A 19,473-nucleotide genomic window follows, 5' to 3' on the forward strand; every position below is an offset into this window, starting at 1 on the left:
CAAGTTAGAGATTATATTTGTAAAAGAACTTTTGCTGGGCACAGTGGCTCACACCTGTAACCCAGCACTTTGGGAGGCCGAGGTGGGCAGATCACGAGGTCAGGAGATCGAGATCATCCTGGCTAACACGGTGAAACCCCATCTCTACTGAAAATACAAAAAATTAGCCGGGCATGGTGGTGGGCGCCTGTAGTCCCAGCTACTCGGGAGGCTGAGGCAGGAGAATGGCTTGAACCTGGGAAGCGGAGGTTGCAGTGAGCCTGGGTGACAGTGAGACTCCGTCTCAAAAAAAAAAAAATTTTTTTTTTTGCAAATAGTAACATTTTATTTAAATATCTTACTATTTGTGATTTATTTCCTTCCTTTTTAGTGGATGATGCTGGCAAAATAGAACACGACGGTTCTTCTGGAATGACCATGGACACAGAGTCGGAAATTGATCCTTGTAAAGTGGATGGCACTTGCCCTGAGGTCATCAAGGTGTACATTTTTAAAGCTGACCCTGGAGAAGATGACTTAGGTAAGAAGAAGTGTTTAGACATTATACATCCTCATCCACATGTTTCAGCCTGATTACTTTTGGGTTATCTAGATTGAGAACATTTGGAGTCTCTTCTGAAGTAACTTTTGTATAAGAATTCCAATGTAGTAATAGCAAAGTTTGTAAAAATAAGAGAAGTATGTAAAAAGAAATAGGTGGAAATGAAGTTTTCACATAAATTATTGAAGCTGTCATCTTCTCTGATAGGTGGAACTGTAGACATTGTGGAGAGTGAGCCTGAGAATGATCATGGAGTTGAACTGCTTGATCAGAACAGCAGTATTCGTGTTCCCAGGGAAAAGATGGTTTATATGACTGTCAATGACTCTCAGCCAGAAGATGAAGATTTAAGTAAGTAGGTGGCCTTTTTGTGGGAGAAAATTTTATGTTTCTGGAGCTTTTAAGTGGCCAGTGTTTGAAATAAGTAGCATTATTTTAGAGATTATTATGTTACTACATTCCAAGGGAAACATCAGTGACTCTTTTATATATGCTTATGATGTTGCTTTAAAACCAAGTTATGGTGAAAGCCAAGAAGTAAATGATTCATTCAACAGATATGTACTGAGTGCTTACTACATGAAAGCTATGTTCTAGGTATGTAATATTTGGACCTTCTTTCCATTTTGTCTATTAACTGAATTCAAATAAAAACGTGTTTCCTGTGATCTCTGTAAACCTGGTCACAGAAGTTTTTGTAACTTTCTACTTAGATGTTGCTGAAATCGCTGACGAAGTTTATATGGAAGTGATCGTAGGAGAGGAGGATGCTGCGGCAGCAGCGGCAGCCGCCGCCGTGCATGAGCAGCAAATGGATGACAATGAAATCAAAACCTTCATGCCAATCGCATGGGCAGCAGCTTATGGTAAGTTGCCCAGCAGCTCTTAGCATTGAAGAAGTTGGTTCTTGAACATGAATCCATGATTGAAAAATGGTTTCTGTGGTCTTAGGTTTCAGAAGTCTGAAATACCAGTATCCTGTAAGGATTATTTGAATTGAATTAGAGTATAAAGTCTACTTTTTGTCTTTATTTTTAACAGGAATTTCCTTCATGTGTATATTACATAGAAGGAAGTACTGCAAGAAGTACACTGGCTTTCAGGCTGAAAGTTTTCATCTTGATTATGTTTGGCCCATGACTTTTTCATTTTGGGAGACAACAAGGGAGTCCATGGGGCAAAAATGCTGACATGCATTTTTTAGCTTTGGAAGCTAGGCGTTTCCTACGGTCTCCCGATAATGAATGTGCTCATAAAACCCATGACCTAGAATGGGGAATTTCTGTCATTCATGAGTATCATGGCTTACTTTTCGTTGTTGTAGTTAATAAAGAATTCCTAATTCTTTAAAATTTATAATACTGTATAATTTTGTTTTTTAATACACATTGTTAGGTAATAATTCTGATGGAATTGAAAACCGGAATGGCACTGCAAGTGCCCTCTTGCACATAGATGAGTCTGCTGGCCTCGGCAGACTGGCTAAACAAAAACCAAAGAAAAGGAGAAGACCTGATTCCAGGCAGTACCAAACAGGTGAGGGCGCACGAGTTCCATGGCGCAGCGTGCTCTGCGAGCTCTCAGAGGAAACTCTAGTATGTATCCACAGGGGTGTCAAAATGGCATTTTAGCTGCTAGACCATATATAGCTTTGTCTACTGAACTTGAAAATATAATTTTCAGAATTCAGTGATATTCATGAATGATTTCCTTGGATAAAAAGCAACAGGGCTGAAACATGGATGAGAAAAATTGAAAACTTGGATGATTTTTATGTGTACATGGAATGAAATCCCTCAAATATGTTATAAGCATTAACTTTTTAAATAATATATTTAGAGAATCTGTGTCAGCATAAAGCAGGCATAATTTACAGAGCAGCAGGATAAGTAGTTCATATGACATTCCTATTGTATGATTTGCATATTAAAAATTTTATGGGTATATTTAAACTTTGCTCTAAGTTAATGTAACTTATGTTTTTTGGAATAAACAGTGGAAATTTTTGTCACCAAAGTTTATTTTTATGAATAATTTTCCACCAGTTTATTTACTTATTTTTTTTGAGGCAGAATCTTGCTCTCTCACCCAGGCTGGAGTGCAGTGGCGTGATCTCAACTGACACTGCAACCTGTGCCTCCTGGGTACAAGTGATTCTCTTGCCTCAGCCTTCCAAACGTCTAGGATTACAGATGTGTGCCACCGTGCCCCACTAATTTTCATATTTTTAGTAGAGACGGGTTTTCAGCATGTTATGTTGGTCAGGGTGGTCTCGAACTCCTGAGTTCAGGTGATCTGCCTGCCTCGGCCTCCCAAAGTGCTGGGATTACAGGTGTGAGCCACCATGCCCAGCCAATTTTCCACCAATTTCTAAATTGCTATAGGTTTAATCACTAATTGATAAAAGTTACATATTCATTAATTTTATTAAACTAGAGGGAGTGAAGGTGGTACAGTCCTCATGAATGAAGTTTCCAGACCATTTTCTCTATGACTAGGTTGCTATATCTCTTGTGTTGAAAAACAGTAAAAGGAATGTTAAGTAGCAAATAGTCCAATTTAGGAGTCCTTGGCCAACCGTGGTCAGAACCCACACTTTACATTCGCAAAGAAACTGGAACAGAACTTGGTTTGAGCACTCATACTCCTTTCTTTTCCTTTCTTAGCAATAATTATTGGCCCTGATGGACATCCTTTGACTGTCTATCCTTGCATGATTTGTGGGAAGAAGTTTAAGTCAAGAGGTTTTTTGAAAAGGCACATGAAAAACCATCCCGAACACCTTGCCAAGAAGAAATACCGCTGTACTGACTGTGATTACACTACCAACAAGAAGATAAGTTTACACAACCACCTGGAGAGCCACAAGCTGACCAGCAAGGCAGAGAAGGCCATTGAATGCGATGAGTGTGGGAAGCATTTCTCTCATGCAGGGGCTTTGTTTACTCACAAAATGGTGCATAAGGAAAAAGGAGCCAACAAAATGCACAAGTGTAAATTCTGTGAATACGAGACAGCTGAACAAGGGTTATTGAATCGCCACCTCTTGGCGGTCCACAGCAAGAACTTTCCTCATATTTGTGTGGAGTGTGGTAAGGGTTTTCGTCACCCGTCAGAGCTCAAAAAGCACATGAGAATCCATACTGGGGAGAAGCCGTACCAATGCCAGTACTGCGAATATAGGTCTGCAGACTCTTCTAACTTGAAAACGCATGTCAAAACTAAGCATAGTAAAGAGATGCCATTCAAGTGTGACATTTGTCTTCTGACTTTCTCGGATACCAAAGAGGTGCAGCAACATGCTCTTATCCACCAAGAAAGCAAAACACACCAGTGTTTGCATTGCGACCACAAGAGTTCGAACTCAAGTGATTTGAAACGACACATAATTTCAGTTCACACGAAAGACTACCCCCATAAGTGTGACATGTGTGATAAAGGCTTTCACAGGCCTTCAGAACTCAAGAAACACGTGGCTGCCCACAAGGGCAAAAAAATGCACCAGTGTAGACATTGTGACTTTAAGATTGCAGATCCATTTGTTCTAAGTCGCCATATTCTCTCAGTTCACACAAAGGATCTTCCATTTAGGTGCAAGAGATGTAGAAAGGGATTTAGGCAACAGAATGAGCTTAAAAAGCATATGAAGACACACAGTGGCAGGAAAGTGTATCAGTGTGAGTACTGTGAGTATAGCACTACAGATGCCTCAGGCTTTAAACGGCACGTTATTTCCATTCACACGAAAGACTATCCTCACCGGTGTGAGTACTGCAAGAAAGGCTTCCGAAGACCTTCAGAAAAGAACCAGCACATAATGCGACATCATAAAGAAGTTGGCCTGCCCTAACAATGCTTCTACAGAACGTTTGTGGAGATAATTGGCCTTGAAGCAGAAAATTCATTTTAAAGCCAATCAGTCTCGTTCACATATAATACTGTATATTGATTTATGCTGTGTACAAATAGAATTATTGCTTCTAGTTGACTTTTTTTAATATACATTTTGTTCAGTAGTGTGTTCTGAATTCTATTCAGTTTGTTTAATAAATGGGGAAAACTGGCAACATGCTAGTTACTTTTAATAAAGTAATCCCTGATTCTATACCGAAGTTTTATATCTTAGAATTTTATATTTATTTAAATATTTACCTTGCTTACCTTGATGGTACTCTTCTAAGACCATTAACTTAAGGTAACTTTATATTGGTAACTCTGAAAGTATTCATGTTGACTCATTTTTTTCCCCCATACATTTCTCACAATAAAATTGTCAGAGACATCTACTAATATAAACGGGAGATTTTACAGTCAGGTCTAATTATCATAACATGGAAGTTATTTACTTGTCTTGCTTAATATTTTCAGACCACTTGACAGTGAGAGTTTCCATTTGAGCTTTTGCGTCCCTGGCTTTGCTGAGTAAAGAGCAGTGGCTGGGTTCGTGTTTACTTTTCAAATACACTTCTTTTGGCTTTCTTTGGATTATTTACATCTTTTGTCAGCATAGCAAACTTTTAGAAAACCTTATTGAAAAATTGTGCTTGATCATGTTGTATTTTGATTATTCTGTCTGTGCGGCTTCGTCTTGGAATGGTTGTGTGCTACAAATGACACTTACTTACTGAGGACTGCATTTTGGAATCTCCTAGAGGTAACTCATGGCTTATAGCATCTTTTGCAACTTTATGTATGTAAATGTACCCTGAATTATATATATACACATATATATCATGTACCTGTGTGTATTGCTTATTTTACATATTTATACACACAACCCCAAGTAGTAGTTGTTTAAAATCTATAATGAAAAGTATTAAATTTACAATAACATGAAAGATCCAGGGATGCATGAGAGAGCATTTTGTAAGTCATGCTCTTCAGAGAGACTACTCAGGTGAAGAATTAGAAGGAAAATAAGGACACTAGTATTTTTAAAGAGTAAAGATATTTTCTTTTAAATATCTTTGGTAATTGAAAAATAGAGGTTAAGATGTTTCTAGGTAGAATGTTTTCATACAATTTCAGCTCCATGTCTTTATATTTTTCTGAAAAGCAAATGAGTATCCAGACATGACTCCCACAGTTCTCTTTGAGAAGCCTGAGAGGGAACTCTGTCTTACCTAGTGAGGGGGATGGAAAAGAAGCGATGGCTCTGTGGACCAGAGAACAGGTGCTAATTATGACTTCACACTCGGCAAGTTCAGGCCGATCTGTTATTTCTCAGTTACAGTTAGCAAACTTTAAAAACTTAACACTCAAGTTGGCTTTGATTAAAAGGTAAAGATGTGTTTTAAGTGGATAAGGAAAGTCTGAGGCCTTACTTGGAACATCACTAAGTCTTCCACAGGTTTTTTTTTTTTTTTAAAGACGGAGTCTTGCTCTGTTGCCCAGGCTGGACTGCAGTGGTGCGATCTCAGCTCACTGCAACCTCTGCTTCCTGGGTTCAAGCAGTTATCTGCCTCAGCCTCTCGAGTAGCGGGATTACAGGCGCCCACCACCACGCTCGGCTAATTTTTTATATTTTTAGTAGAGATGGGGTTTCACCATCTTGGCCAGGCTGGTCTTGAACCCTAACCTCGTGATCCACCTGCCTCGGCCTTCCATAGTGCTGGGATTACAGGCGTGAGCCACCGCGCCCAGACACCACATAGGTCTGAATCAGTGTCATACATTCTTAAAACAAACTCGGTTAATTAGAATTTGGTTATGTTAAGACGAATCTTGGAGAACAGAAAACAGTTTTTGGGGTCCCTTCAGTTGGCTATTGGTCCGTATGCATCTAGCACATTGTAGGAGATTTAGAAATTGTCTTCCCACCCGATAGCTGCCTTGTCACCTCATTATGGTGCTCCATTCCCTGTGTGCTTAGGTTTTTACCTTTCATCTTTCTCTTTGCCATTGATGTTTGTATTCAAGAGTTATATTTTTAGGGTTAGAAATAAAAATAGTTGGTGTTTGGCAAACCTCTGAAGTGCTAGACTGACTTAGTCTAGTTTTAAACCAAGTGCTTTAGGCAGGTGTGAACTCCAGCCCAAATGCCAGTCAAAGTCAAGGCATGGGTTTTCCTAGCCTATCTTATAGGAAATTCCTGTACCTTCTTGGCCCCCATAATGTGCTTTTTTTTTTTTTTTTTTTTTTTAACTTAGAATTTTGTGATCCATGATTCATTGCCCTGTGATTCTTGAAAGCTCTGTCTGTTTTTTTGTGAGAACCTTTAAAATCTCCCTTTTTATTTTCCCAGAAATAATGTAAAAACACTTAAAAGAAAGTGGAAATGTATTAATTTTAAATCCTATAAAATACATACAGAAAATATAAATGATTGGGTCATTTAACTATTTTTTTTAAATAAACTGAAAGATAAAGAACACAACACTTCACACATTTTATATTTCTCTTACATATTCTGGAATCATACACAGTTCTTTTCTTTTTAAAGCACAACATTAAAACCTTTAAAAGGTATTTAAGGGTTTGGTCAAGTGAATATGATAAAACATACTTGTCTGTATAAAGAGAAAATGAAATCGTAGTCACTGTTATGTACTGACATTAGTTACAACCTAGTTTTAATTCTTAAAACAATTTTGATTAGCAAAGCTAAAAAAATGGATGTTTCAGTTAAATGTTTTAAAGAGGTACAGATTTTTACAAGGACATAATATAAGTTATTGTTCTGTAGAAATATCCTATTAAATATTGTATGTCCCTCCCTCTGTACACTTTGTAAAGAAAGTAAAATACATAAAAAGAAAATCATATAGGGATGTGTGACATTATTGTAATTGTGTACTTGAGAATAACGTGCAAAAATAAAAATCAGAATATTTTCCTGTTATTGAATGTTTAGTCTATTTGATACCAGTACTAAGTTAATGCTTTTTCTTAAGGAAAAAAAATGTACAGTTTTTGTAAACCTAATAAACATCAAAAGCAGTGGATTATTTTCATCCCCCCATTTCTTAATTTCTTTTTCACAGCAGTGGAATGCAAAGTGCTTGATTGCTTTGAATTTTGTGACTCGGATGCAAATACTGGTAATATTTCAGTTCTGTGAATTTGCAAGTAATATTTCAGAGAAGTTAAGAGGTGATTGGTGAGTCCTTTGACGAGCATGTCCTTGGAATTCATTTTTTCTTTTATCTTCATAAAGGATTTGTTTTATTAGCATCTCCAATTCCCTTGAGATAAATTACTCATGCATAAAGTGGTTTTTGAGAGCACTTAAAGTTCATTTCAGTATTAATTTACAGCATATTTAATCAGTGGGGACTGTTACCACCTCCACAACAGAAATCATGCCCTCGAGTTACCCCACTGCACCCAGTTTAGAGGATTAGTAGATGCTAACATACTAGGGAATGGTCATTGCCACAGTTAAAAATCGGCAGTTAAGTAAATGTCAGGAGTTAAAAAGAGATAGAGTTGTGCCATCTTTGATTTTATAGACAAGATTCTGCAGTTCTTCCAACTGTATGAACAAACAAATGTTTGCCTAATAGCTGAAACAATAAATTAAAATTTTAGGTAAATGACGAAGGGAATGTGGTGAATGTCACTGTAGAGAGCCATAAATCAGACAAAACCATACATATCATGCTGAAAAACTTTGGTAATGGAACACCCAACAAATGACACCTAACCTGTCTGTGATCCAACAAGTCAGATAACATGCTGCTTTATTTGTATTCTCTGGTAATCTCAGTATTAATAATTTCATTTCCCACAAATTCTAGCATTCATGTAAGGAAAAACATGGCTAATCAATATCTTAAAGGGGCAGTCTTTCGGAGCAGTGGTTTTCAAAGTGTGGCCGGACAGCAGTGGCAGCATCTTAATCTCCTGGGACTTTGTTAAATAAAGATGCAAATTCTCAGCCCCACCCTAGTCCTACTGAATTGGGAAACTGGCGTGGGACCTAGCAATCTTTATTTTAACATGTTCAGGTGATTCTGATGCCTGTTCAAACTTGGGAAACACTTTTAGAGCACTTGAGGAACCTAAAAGATGACTGGTTCAACATTTTGTGTGGTAGATAAGAAAATCACAAAAAATCTGAAATGAACAGTGAGAGAAAAATAGCACCCCAGACAGTTTATACCTTCCATTTGCTGTTTTAAAAGTGTGAGCCTGCCAAGTCAACAAGTATGCCTTTAGCGCACATGTAAATAGCCTGCACTTCCTAAATCTTGTGTGGCCTCCCATAGTTACATTCCTGAAAGGTAAATTGAGTTCAGAGGAAGATTCAGCATTTAAAAGAGAAGGGTTGAAAAAGGTTTGTGTGTGTGTGTGTGTGTGTGTGTGTGTTTGTGTGTGTGTGTGTGTAATTGGCCCAGGGTTACTTAAGTAAATCATAACCATTTTGCCACATTCTGTAACTGTTTAGTTAAGGTCAAATTAAGTTTACCCTATGGATTTTGTTTCATCTTTTGTTTCGTGTATATACTGTTTGCCTTTTTCATAAAAATCTTGGATTTGTTATATATTGTTCCTGTTATTTTTGACATCTTTGCTATTGTAAATAAATTACTATTTTGTTTTAAGTTACCCTAGTGGAGTGTTGGCTATAGACAAGGTATATACTCGAAATGAGGAGACTTAAATCACACAGTTAATGAATTCCCAACTTGTTCGAAGCTGGAGGTGATCCGACTCCCTTCAGTAGTTCAACACTAATAATAGCACCAAGGAACATGTCACTGGTACATATAGGCGTAGCATCTGTACCGACTTGGATTTCAAAATCATGTTCTGACCTCTGCGATGGAAATACTCAGTCCATCAAGTTTGAGGTCAAAATCAAGAATTACTTTCCTTTACTTGGTTTTTCCTATTCAATTGGTCTCCCATGTTACTTGTATTGCTGGTATTGGTGGACACAAAGGATCTGGCATTACAGTGACCTGTTGAGACTGTAAAGCTACCAGGAGACTTGGCTACTAAAAACCTGCTCAGGACTTCTAGATGTCGTTTGGCTATGTGAACTACCACAGAAGTATCTAAACACATTGACTAAAAGTATAGAATAGTTAACTAGACCTATATTATTTTGCTTTCTAAGAGGCCAGTTTCTGCTTTTAAATGCAGAACCCATTTCCTTTTGTCTGAGATTCTTTGAAATAAGAGGGGTATTGCAAAGCCATCTGTTGGGGTTTTGAAGGTTCTAGTCACATGTCCTCCCCTCTTGAGTTCTAACCACATTGAAAATAGACAAGAAACCACCAATTAAGTGTGCAATTTATTCTAGTAAGGCTGGATTGGGAGACCCAGAGGCTGAGGTGAGTCTGTTTCCAATCTATTTCCCTCCAATGTAGGCCTTGACTGATGCAGCCAGTCATTTGAAGGCATGGGGCCTACCTTCCACTCCTTTGTGAGCTATCAAGAGACTAGTTCTCTCATCAGAGAAAGGGAGCATCTACTCCAGCCCTCCCAGGCTAGAACACAGGAAAAGGGGGAGAAGAGTTCCCTTACATCATCCTAATAAAGGTTAGTCCAATTCTGGATTGCCCTCTGACATTAGCACACTAGCAACATGTGAGGTTTCCCCATTAGCCTTGCATGTTTGTGTCCACTTTTATTTTTACTGTTCCGCCTTGAAGTGGCGGTTGTGGCAGACTTTCTAAAGTTCCTTTCTCTCTCAAGGCAGTATGCTTTGGTTGTTCTTCAGAAAATTAATTTTTAAAGGGCAAATGTACTTACTATACAAAGATGGAAATCTTGCAAGTTATTTTTATTGCATGCTTTCGTAACAAAAATTGGGAAAATGATGACCCACAAGGCCACCACCTTTATTAAAGGGATTGCTTGTCTTTGTTCTCTTCTAATCTTAGTCCATACACATAAATCTTTTATCTGTCTTGTAACCACAATATCAATTCTATTCTGGGTTCAGGGATTTTCTTTTCAAACATCAAATGTAATTCACGTGTCTACACCAGTATATGGGAGAGTTCGTTCCCCTCAACCTTACAAAGTGGGTGTTACAGCTAATCTCACAGGTTAAAAAAATAAAGAATATGTCATAGGTGGGAATTGAACAATGAGAACTCATGGACACAGGAAGGGGAACATCACACTCTGGGGACTGTTGTGGGGTGGGGGGAGGGGGGAGGGACAGCATTAGGAGATATACCTAATGCTAAATGACGAGTTAATGGGTGCAGCAAAACAACACGGCACATGGATACATATGTAACAAACCTGCACATTGTGCACATGTACCCTAAAACCTAAAGTGTAATAATAATAAAAAAAGAATATGTCATTGCTGTTTCAATTTGCTTTGAGTGGACTCCTAGTGGAGTTTAATACTTTTATGTATATAATAGCACTTAAGTTGTCGCTCTGATAAACTGCCTATTCAAATCCTGTGCCCCATTTTCTATTTGGAGTTCTTTGTACATTAAGCCTATTAACTTTCTAATACATTTGCTGCACATTTTTGTAGTCCATGATTTATCTTGTTATTGCTTATGTAATCTTTTCATATATAAAAATCTTTAATATTTGTGTAATCAAGTGTTTTTTTTTTCCCTTTATGATTCCTAGTGTTTCTTGTTCTACTTAAAAAGGTCTTTTCTATCGCAAGGTTCTACAAATATATGCCTAGATTTTCTTCCTATATTTTTATTGTTTTGTTTGGATTTTTTTATGTAATTAAAATTATTTTGTTTAGCAGATCCAATGGTGATTTAAAAAATTAGTTTGAAAAAAAATTACCTGGGCAAGGTGGCATGCACCTGTTGTCCCAGCTACTCTGGAGACTGAAGTGGGAAGACAGCTTGAGCCCAGGAATCCAAGGCTATGGTGAACTATGATCGTGCCACTGTACCCCAGTCTAGGTGACAGAGTGAGACCCCATCTCAAAAAAAATTTTTAAAAATATATTGTTTGGTAGGGCATCTAATTTCTGTTTTCTCTTGGATAGAGAGCCACCTATTCCAGTACTGTTTATGAAGTCACCCTTTACCCTTATGAGCTGAAATGACACTTATTTGGTCATCATATATATCCTTGGATTTATTTCTGAAGTCTATTTTGTTTTACTGATCTGTTTGTCATTTTTGTGCCAATGCCATATTGTTTTTCTCACAATACTCTGGTGAACCAGAAGGCAAGTCCCTCTTTAGTTCTATTCTTTTTCATAGTTTTCTTGACACTTATTCCATAGGAACATGAAAATCATTTTACCCACTTTCCCTTAAAAGCCTCGTTGGGATTTCTGATTCAGATTGCATGCATTTTTTTTGTTTTTTTGAGATGGAGTCTCACTCTGTCGCCCAGGCTTGAGTGCAGTGGTGAGATCTCGGCTCACTGCAACCTCCACCTCCTGGGCTCAGACGATTCTCCTGCCTCAGCCTCCCGAGTAGCTGGGATTACAGGCATGCTCTACCACGCCCAGCTGATTTTTGTATTTTTAGTAGAGACGGGGTTTCACCATGTTGGCCAGGGTGGTCTTGAACTCCTGACCTCAGGTATCCGCCCACTTTGGCCTCCCAAAGTGTTGGGATTATAGGCGTGAGCCACCACCCCCGGCCGAGACTAATACTAATTAGTTTGCATATTAATTTAACTCCAGCTCTAAAAAATAAACTTGGAAACTTTTCTACAATCTCCAATAGTTTAAAAACTAGAAGCATTATCTAATCCTTGAAGATTAGATAGAACTCAGTTATGAAAGCATTTGGGTCTGATGCCTTTTTATAAATGGTAGGTCTTGGGGCCAGGCGGCGGTGGCACACACCTGTAATCCCAGCATTTGGAGGGCGGATCACTTGAGGTCAGGAGTTGGAGACCAGCCTGGCCAACATGGTGAAACCCCGCCTCTACTAAAAATACACAAATAGCTGGGTGTGGTGGTGTGCCCGTGGTCCCGGCTACTCTCCGGGAGGCTGAGGCAGAATTGTTTGAACCTGGGAACCTGGGCGGCGTTGCAGTGAGCCAAGATCGTGCCATTGCACTCCAGCCTGGGCAACAAGAGCGAAACTCCGTCTCAATCAATCAATCAATCAAAATAAAATGGGAGGCCTTTACTTTTCCGATCTCTTCTATATTAATTAGCCCATCAGCTTTTCTTCTTAAGATTTGGTATCTTTGAAAATCATCCATTTTCTCTAGATCAGTACTTCTCATGTATTAATGTGCATATGCATCATCTGGGGTATGTTGTGAAAATGCTCATTCTGATTCAGTGAGTCTAGAGTGGGGCTTGTGATTATGCACTTCCTGCCAGCTCCCTGGTGATATTGATGCTGTGGTCCATGGACCACGTGGTCCAAGCCCTCGAAGAATTCAGTGGTTCTCAATTTTGGTCATAGAATCCCACGGGGCAGCCTTTGAACTTCCCAGAGCCCGGTGGGAATGGGTCTCAGACAGTAATTTTTCAACTTCCTCAGGTGATTACAATGTGTAGCCAAGATCTGAACCACTCTTCTAGATTTGCAGTTTATTGCCATAGAGATACAGTATTTTCTTACTATTTAATAGTCTCATTTTATTCTCTTGCATTTCTGGTTGCATCTCCTTTCTCATCTTAAATGTTATATGTTTTGTTTTCTGTCATATTTCTTTTTTTTTTTTTTTTTTTGAGTCGGAGTCTTGCTCTGTCACCCAGGCTGGAGTGCAGTGGTGTGATCTCAGCTCACTGCAACCTCTGCCTCCTGGGTTCAAGAGATTCTCCTGCCTCAGCCTCCAGAGTAGCTGGGATTACAGGCGCACGCCAACATGCCTGGCTAATTTTTGTGTTTTTAGTAGAGATGATGTTTTACCATGTTGGCCGGGCTGGTCTCGAACTCCTGACCTCAGGTGATCCGCCCGCCTCAGCCTCCCAAAGTGCTGGGATTACAGGTGTGAGCCACTGTGCCTGGCTCATATTTAAGTGGCTTTCAGAGGTTTTGCTATTTCATAGGTAGTGTCGAAGAAACTGCTCTTTTATTTTTTGGTTTTCTACTTAATTTTATCTTTCGTTTTTTTTTTTGAAACAAGGTCTCACTCTGTTGCCAAGGCTAGAGTGCAGTGGTGTGATCACAGCTCACTGCAGCCTCGACCTCCTGAGCTCAAGTGATCCTCCCACCTGTGATCACACACCGCCATGCCCAGCTAAATTTTGTATTTTTTGGTAGAGACGGTCTTGTCATGTTGCCCAGGCTGGTCTCAAACTCCTGAACTCAAGCTATCCACCTGCCTACTCCTCCCAAAGTGTTAGGATTACAGGTGTGAGCCACCCTGCCTGGCCTATTTTCTTTTCCTATTTTCTTCTGGTATATTTTACTGTCTAATTAAAATGTCTGATGTTTCATATTTCATTAATTTTCATTTATTTTTAAAGGAAATTCTTGAAACCTGCATATTTCCTTTGGTATACAACTTTAGCTATAGGCCATTGTATATGAGTTGTCCTTTTTTGTATTCTAGATAGTTTTACATCTGTTTTGATTTCCTATTTACAGTAGAGTTTAACTTTCAAGTAGTAAACATTTTTATTAATCCCTTTAGCCTTGATCTCTAGTTTTGCTGGTTTGAGTTCAAAGTATGGCCTGTATGACCTCTACATTTTTTTTTTGGAATTTTTGAAGTTTTCCTTTTCGGCAAGACATAATGTTTTTGAAAATATAACACAGATATAGTATAACATGTATCTTTACATTTATAGGTATAAACATAGATAAAACTGAGCTTGTTGATTATTCAGATCCTTTATATCCTATATCCTTGCTATTTTTTGACTACTTGAGTTTTTTTTGTTTTTTTTTTTTGAGACAGGTTCTCACTGTGTTGCCCAGGCTGGTCTCAAACTCCTGGGCTCAAGTGAGCCTCCCACCTAAACCTCCCAAAGTTCTGGGATTACAGGCATGGGTCACTGTGCCTGGCGACTATTTGATTTTTAATTTTTGAAAAAATATCAAAATATCTCACTATAAGGGAGTTTTATGGAGTTTCCTTGTACTTAAATTTTGCTTTGTGTATTTGGTTTCTATCGATTTTTGTTTCATAGATGTTTGACAGATCTTATTTATGATTGTACCTTTTACAGGATATTTTTGTCCTCTTTAACATATTTGGTCTTGAACTCTACTTTGATATGTGTTTTCTATTTCAATCCTTTCTTATGTCTTATATTACAAATTCTCATGTTATCATAATTAGACATAAGTGTACACTGCAGAATTTTTGGCTACTGCCGTTTCTTGTCCATTTCATCTTTCCCCATTTGACATCTCTGTGCTGAATAAATTTTCATTTGGTTGATGTATACTTCGTTTGTTCCTTCATATTTGGTATGTGGGTGTATATTCTAAAACCTTGACTACCCCAAAACATCTATTTTTGCCTTGATAAATGATCTTAGTAGGTATAAACTTTTGTTCACAGTCTCTTTTCTTTCACAGTTTATAGATGTTTCATTGTTTTCCAACTTCAGTGTTATGAGAACTCCAATGCCTCTTCCTTTGTTTCCTGAAGTTCATATGAACTTTCCTTTGTCTTTGGAACTCAGAAAGGTCACTAGAATCTATCTAGGGGTGTGTGTGCGTGTGTGTGTGTTTGTGTGTACTTCAATCACATCTGAGATTTGTTATTTGCTGATTCCTTTCTGTTAAGTCTCTCTTCAGCTAAAGAAGTTTTCTTACATCTTGTGTGTAATTATTACTTATCATACTGGCATTTTGCTTCTTCTGGAATTCCTATTTTTCACATATAACATCTCTTGGATTTGTCTTGTCATCATAAAATGGCACCAAGAAGAAAGAATCCCTTTAATCCCGTGCCCCAGCATGTGATCATTATTGTACCGAAAAATTTAAATGTTTGAAACGGATGTCTCTTGAAGAGAGAAGCAAGGTATGTCCCCAGTGGTGGGACTGCTGAAAGAAAAAAAAAAAAAAAGAAAAAAAGAAGCAAGAGAGTGATAGTCTGTAAATGTACAGCCTGTCCTGATGGAGTAACAGCGCTCCTGATTTATTTCTCCCTAGTAGAAGGAACTTCAGCCAGAAATTTCCTTTCATAGAATAACAGCATGCTGAGTACCTTCTTTGCCTCAACTTTAAATAAAGCAGCATGTAAAAAAGTCTTAATGCTAGGTACACAGTGCCGAATAAGAGTTCTCCATCTCTTCCTTTCCCTGTACGTTACACATTTTGTTAAATGAGCAAGAATGAGAGCATTGTTGTAGCAGACATCACCATTGTCCCTGAATGTCATTCCTGATCTTATTCAAATTTAACATGTGTGAACAAATGTGAACCTGAGCCAATCATTCAAGATGGATCCCCAGTGGCTAACTGGGCCTAAATTTGAAATAGATGTGAACCAACTGGTATAGGAAAAAAAAAAAAAAAAGGAAAATATAAAAATAAAACAGAGCCAAGCAGGCATTTGCTGACTAGAGGTCACCCATATTCCCTGAATTCCCCCTAAATCCACACCTCTGTTCAACTTTGGGACTCCAGAACTCACCTGAACCAACTAATCAGAGCATACCTGCCTCAGTCAATCAGGGCTCAGCTGTATCAACCAATCAGAACTCAGCTTCACTGACCAATCAAAACTAAGTTTCAGTCCTTTATTTGCATGAACAGACCAGATTGGGAACTTGGCCGAGAACTTTTGCTATGAGACCCTAAGTTTTTGTTCTCTGGAAAACCTTCCTCTCTTTTGCAAACCATGATGAATAAGTATTTTCCTCCAATTCCTTTCGGAGAATTTTTTCACATGTGCAATGTAAGTTTAATGAGAACACTATAATATTGGCACACTTTTAAGTTTTGCCAATTTTGTGCATGTAAAAGAATATTACATTGAGATTTTAATGAACATATCCCTAATTATGAATAATATTGAGCATCTTTTCACATATTTATTGGTTATTCACGTTTCCTCTTTTGTGACAAGCCTATATCGGTTTTTTTTGGCCTATTTTTTATGAATGGCCCATTTCTATTGGATTGCTTACCTTTTTCTTGTTGATCCATAAACATCTCTCTCTATCTATCTATCTATCTATCTATCTATCTATCTATCTATCTATCTATCATCTATTTTAAGAGACAAGTTCTCACTATGTTGCCCAGGCTGATCTCAAACTCCTGGGCTCAATCAAAGAGCTGAGATCACAGGTGTGAGCCACCATGCCTGGCCCCTTTATATAGTCTTGATATTAGTCCTTTGTCAGTTATATGTAATTTTATTTTTTATTTAGTTAGTTTTTGAGTCAGGGCCTTGCTCTGTCACCCAGGCTGGATGGAGTGTGGTGGCGCAATCTCGGCTCACTGCAACATCTACCTCCTGGGTTCAACCACCCCTCCCACCTCAGCCTCCCGAGTAGCTGGGACCACAGGTGCATGCCACTACGCCTGGCTAATTTTTCTATTTTTTTCTTTTTTGGTAGAGATGGGGTTTCGCCATGTTGCCCTGGCTGGTCTCAAACTCCTGGGCTCAAGTGATCCTCTTGCCTCGGCCTCTCAAAGTGCTGTGCAGGTATGAGCCACCACACCTGGCCATACATGTAATTTAAAAATCTCTGTAAATATCTTCTCTTGGTCTGTGGCTTGCCATTTTACTCTATTGTGTCTTTTGATTAACATAAGTTCATCATTATAACATGGTAAAATTGGTATCTTTTCCTTATGATTAATGCTTTATGTGTCTTAAGAAATCCTTCCTGATAGTAATGAAGTTATTCTCTGATATTAGTTTTTTAAAGCTCTGTAGTTTGACTTTTCATACTTATGTCTTTAATCCACATCGAATCAGTTTTAGGATATAGTGTGAGTTAAGTATTCACTTTAACTTTTTTCAGCTTCAACTTCATATGGTTCAACTCTTTACTGAAAAAAATCAATACTTGCCCACTAATTTGCAGAGCCAGCTCTGTGATATGTAAAATATTCCTATGTATGTGGATCTGCTTCTAGGATCTCTGTTTTGTTCCATTTGTCATTTGTCTTTCTCTGTAACTGTGCCCCATAACTTTTTTTGCGGGGTCGGGGGAGAACGGAGTCTCACTCTGTCCCCCAGGCCGGAGTGCAGTGGTGTAATCTCAGCTCACTGCAACCTCCACTTCCCGGGTTCAAGTGATTCTCCTTCCTCAGCCTCCCGAGTAGCTGAGACTACAGGCATGCACCGCCACCCCCAGCTAATTTTTGTGTTTTTAGTAGAGACAGGGTTTTATCATGTTGGCCAGGCTGGTCTCGAACTCCTGGCCTCAAGTGATCTACCCGCCTCAGCCTCCCAAAGTGCTGGGATTACAGGCATGAGCTAGCGCACCTGGCCCCATCATGGCTTTTTAAAACAATCTTTACTGGGATATAATTCGCACACCGTAAAATCCAACCATTTAAGATATACAATTCAAATTTTAGTATATTCACAGAATTGTCCAACCATCAACATGATCTAAGTTTAGAATATGCCGGGTGCGGTGGCTCACGCCTGTAATCCCAACACTTTGGGATGCCGAGGAGGGCAGATCACCTGAGGTCAGGAGTTCGAGACCAGCCTTCCCAATATGGTGAAACCCCATCTCTACTAAAAATACAAAAAATTAGCCAGGTGTGGTGGTGGGCATCTGTAATCCCAGCTACTCAGGAGGCTGAGGCAGGAGAATTGCTTGAACCCGGGAGGTGGAAGTTGCAGTAAGCCAAGATCGCGCCATTGCACTCCAGCCTGGGTGAGAAGAGCAAAACTCCATCTCAAAATAAAAAATAATAATAATAAAAAAGAAATTTCATACCCATAAGCAGTCACTTCCCACTCCCCCTCATCCTCCCAGCCTCTGACATCCACTAGTTTACCTTTAGTCTGTATAGGTTTGCTATGCTGGTCATTTCGTATAAATGGAATTATACAATATATGCTGTTTTTGACTGGCTTATTTCACTTAGTAAAATGTTTTCAAGTGTCATCCATGTTGTAGCATGTCTCAGTACTCTGTTTCTTTTTAATGGCCAAATAATATTCCATCATATGGATATACCACATTTTGTTTATCCATTCTTCCATCAGTTGATGGACATTTGAGTTGTCCCACCTTTTGGCTATTATGAATAGTGCTGCTGTAAGTATTTGTGTACAAGTTTTTGTGTGTACATGTTTTCACTTCTCTTGGCCATGAACCTAGAGGTGAAGTTGCTGACTCATATGGTACCTTGACTTTAACATTTTTAGCAATTGCCAGACTATTTTCCAAAACAGTTGCATGATTTTACATTCCCATCAGCGGTGTATGAAGGTGGAAGGATCACTTGAGCCTGGGAAATCGAGGCTGCAGTGAGCCGTGACTGCACCACTGCACCCCAGCATGGGCGACAGAGTGGGACCCTGTCTCAAAAAAAGAAAAAAAAGGAGAAATATTTGTTAAGCCTTCACATTGTATCCTGTATGTCTCTTGCACTTTTAAAAAACATATTTTCCATGTTTTAGGTCTCTCCATGCTTCATTCTGGATAGTTTCTTTTGACCTGCCTTCTAGTTCAGTAATTTCATTATGGGCTACATATCATCTCTTAACTCTGCTACTCCTTTTTTTTCCCTTCTCAGTCTTGTTTCTTGCACTCGGAACCATTATTTTGAGATTCATCTCTATTGCTGCATATATCAATAGTTTATTCCTTTTAATTGCTGAGTATTATTCCATCGTATGGATACAGCACAATCTGCCCATTCACCTCTTGATAGCCATTTGGATTGTTCACAGTTTTGGGCTATTACATATAAAACTGCCATGAACATTTATATATTTGTGTGGACATATGTTTTCAATTCTTTGGGGTAGGTGGAATGACTAATTTGTGTGGTAGGTATATATTTCATATTTTAGACATAGCCAAACTTTCCTACATAGTTGTACCACTTTACAATTCCACCAGCAGTGTTAAGAGTTGCAGTTGCTCTACATCCTCGCCAGCACTTGATATGATCAGTCTTTTAAACATT

General features: G+C 38.6%; 1 protein-coding gene across 3 annotated transcripts in view; it reads left to right on the plus strand.

Moving 5' to 3' along the window:
* The first annotated feature begins 370 nt into the window (after nt 1-370).
* The window catches only part of ZFX (zinc finger protein X-linked), a 180,293-nt gene continuing 161,190 nt past the window's right edge, over nt 371-19,473 (plus strand). Inside the window, exons 1-5 of one of the 3 annotated variants that reach the window (XM_032756693.2) lie at nt 371-520; nt 749-892; nt 1,255-1,407; nt 1,937-2,077; nt 3,208-9,327. In XM_032756693.2, the coding sequence (XP_032612584.1) occupies nt 412-520; nt 749-892; nt 1,255-1,407; nt 1,937-2,077; nt 3,208-4,391 (1,731 nt within the window). In that variant the 5' untranslated portion in view covers nt 371-411 and the 3' untranslated portion in view covers nt 4,392-9,327. Of the gene's footprint in view, nt 521-748; nt 893-1,254; nt 1,408-1,936; nt 2,078-3,207; nt 9,328-19,473 lie in introns of those variants that run through there. The other 2 variants (XR_009214288.1, XM_032756694.2) reach the window with 2 other exon arrangements.

Source organism: Hylobates moloch, unplaced genomic scaffold (genome assembly GCF_009828535.3).
Source record: "Hylobates moloch isolate HMO894 unplaced genomic scaffold, HMol_V3 SCAFFOLD_7, whole genome shotgun sequence".
Lineage (NCBI taxonomy): Eukaryota > Metazoa > Chordata > Mammalia > Primates > Hylobatidae > Hylobates > Hylobates moloch.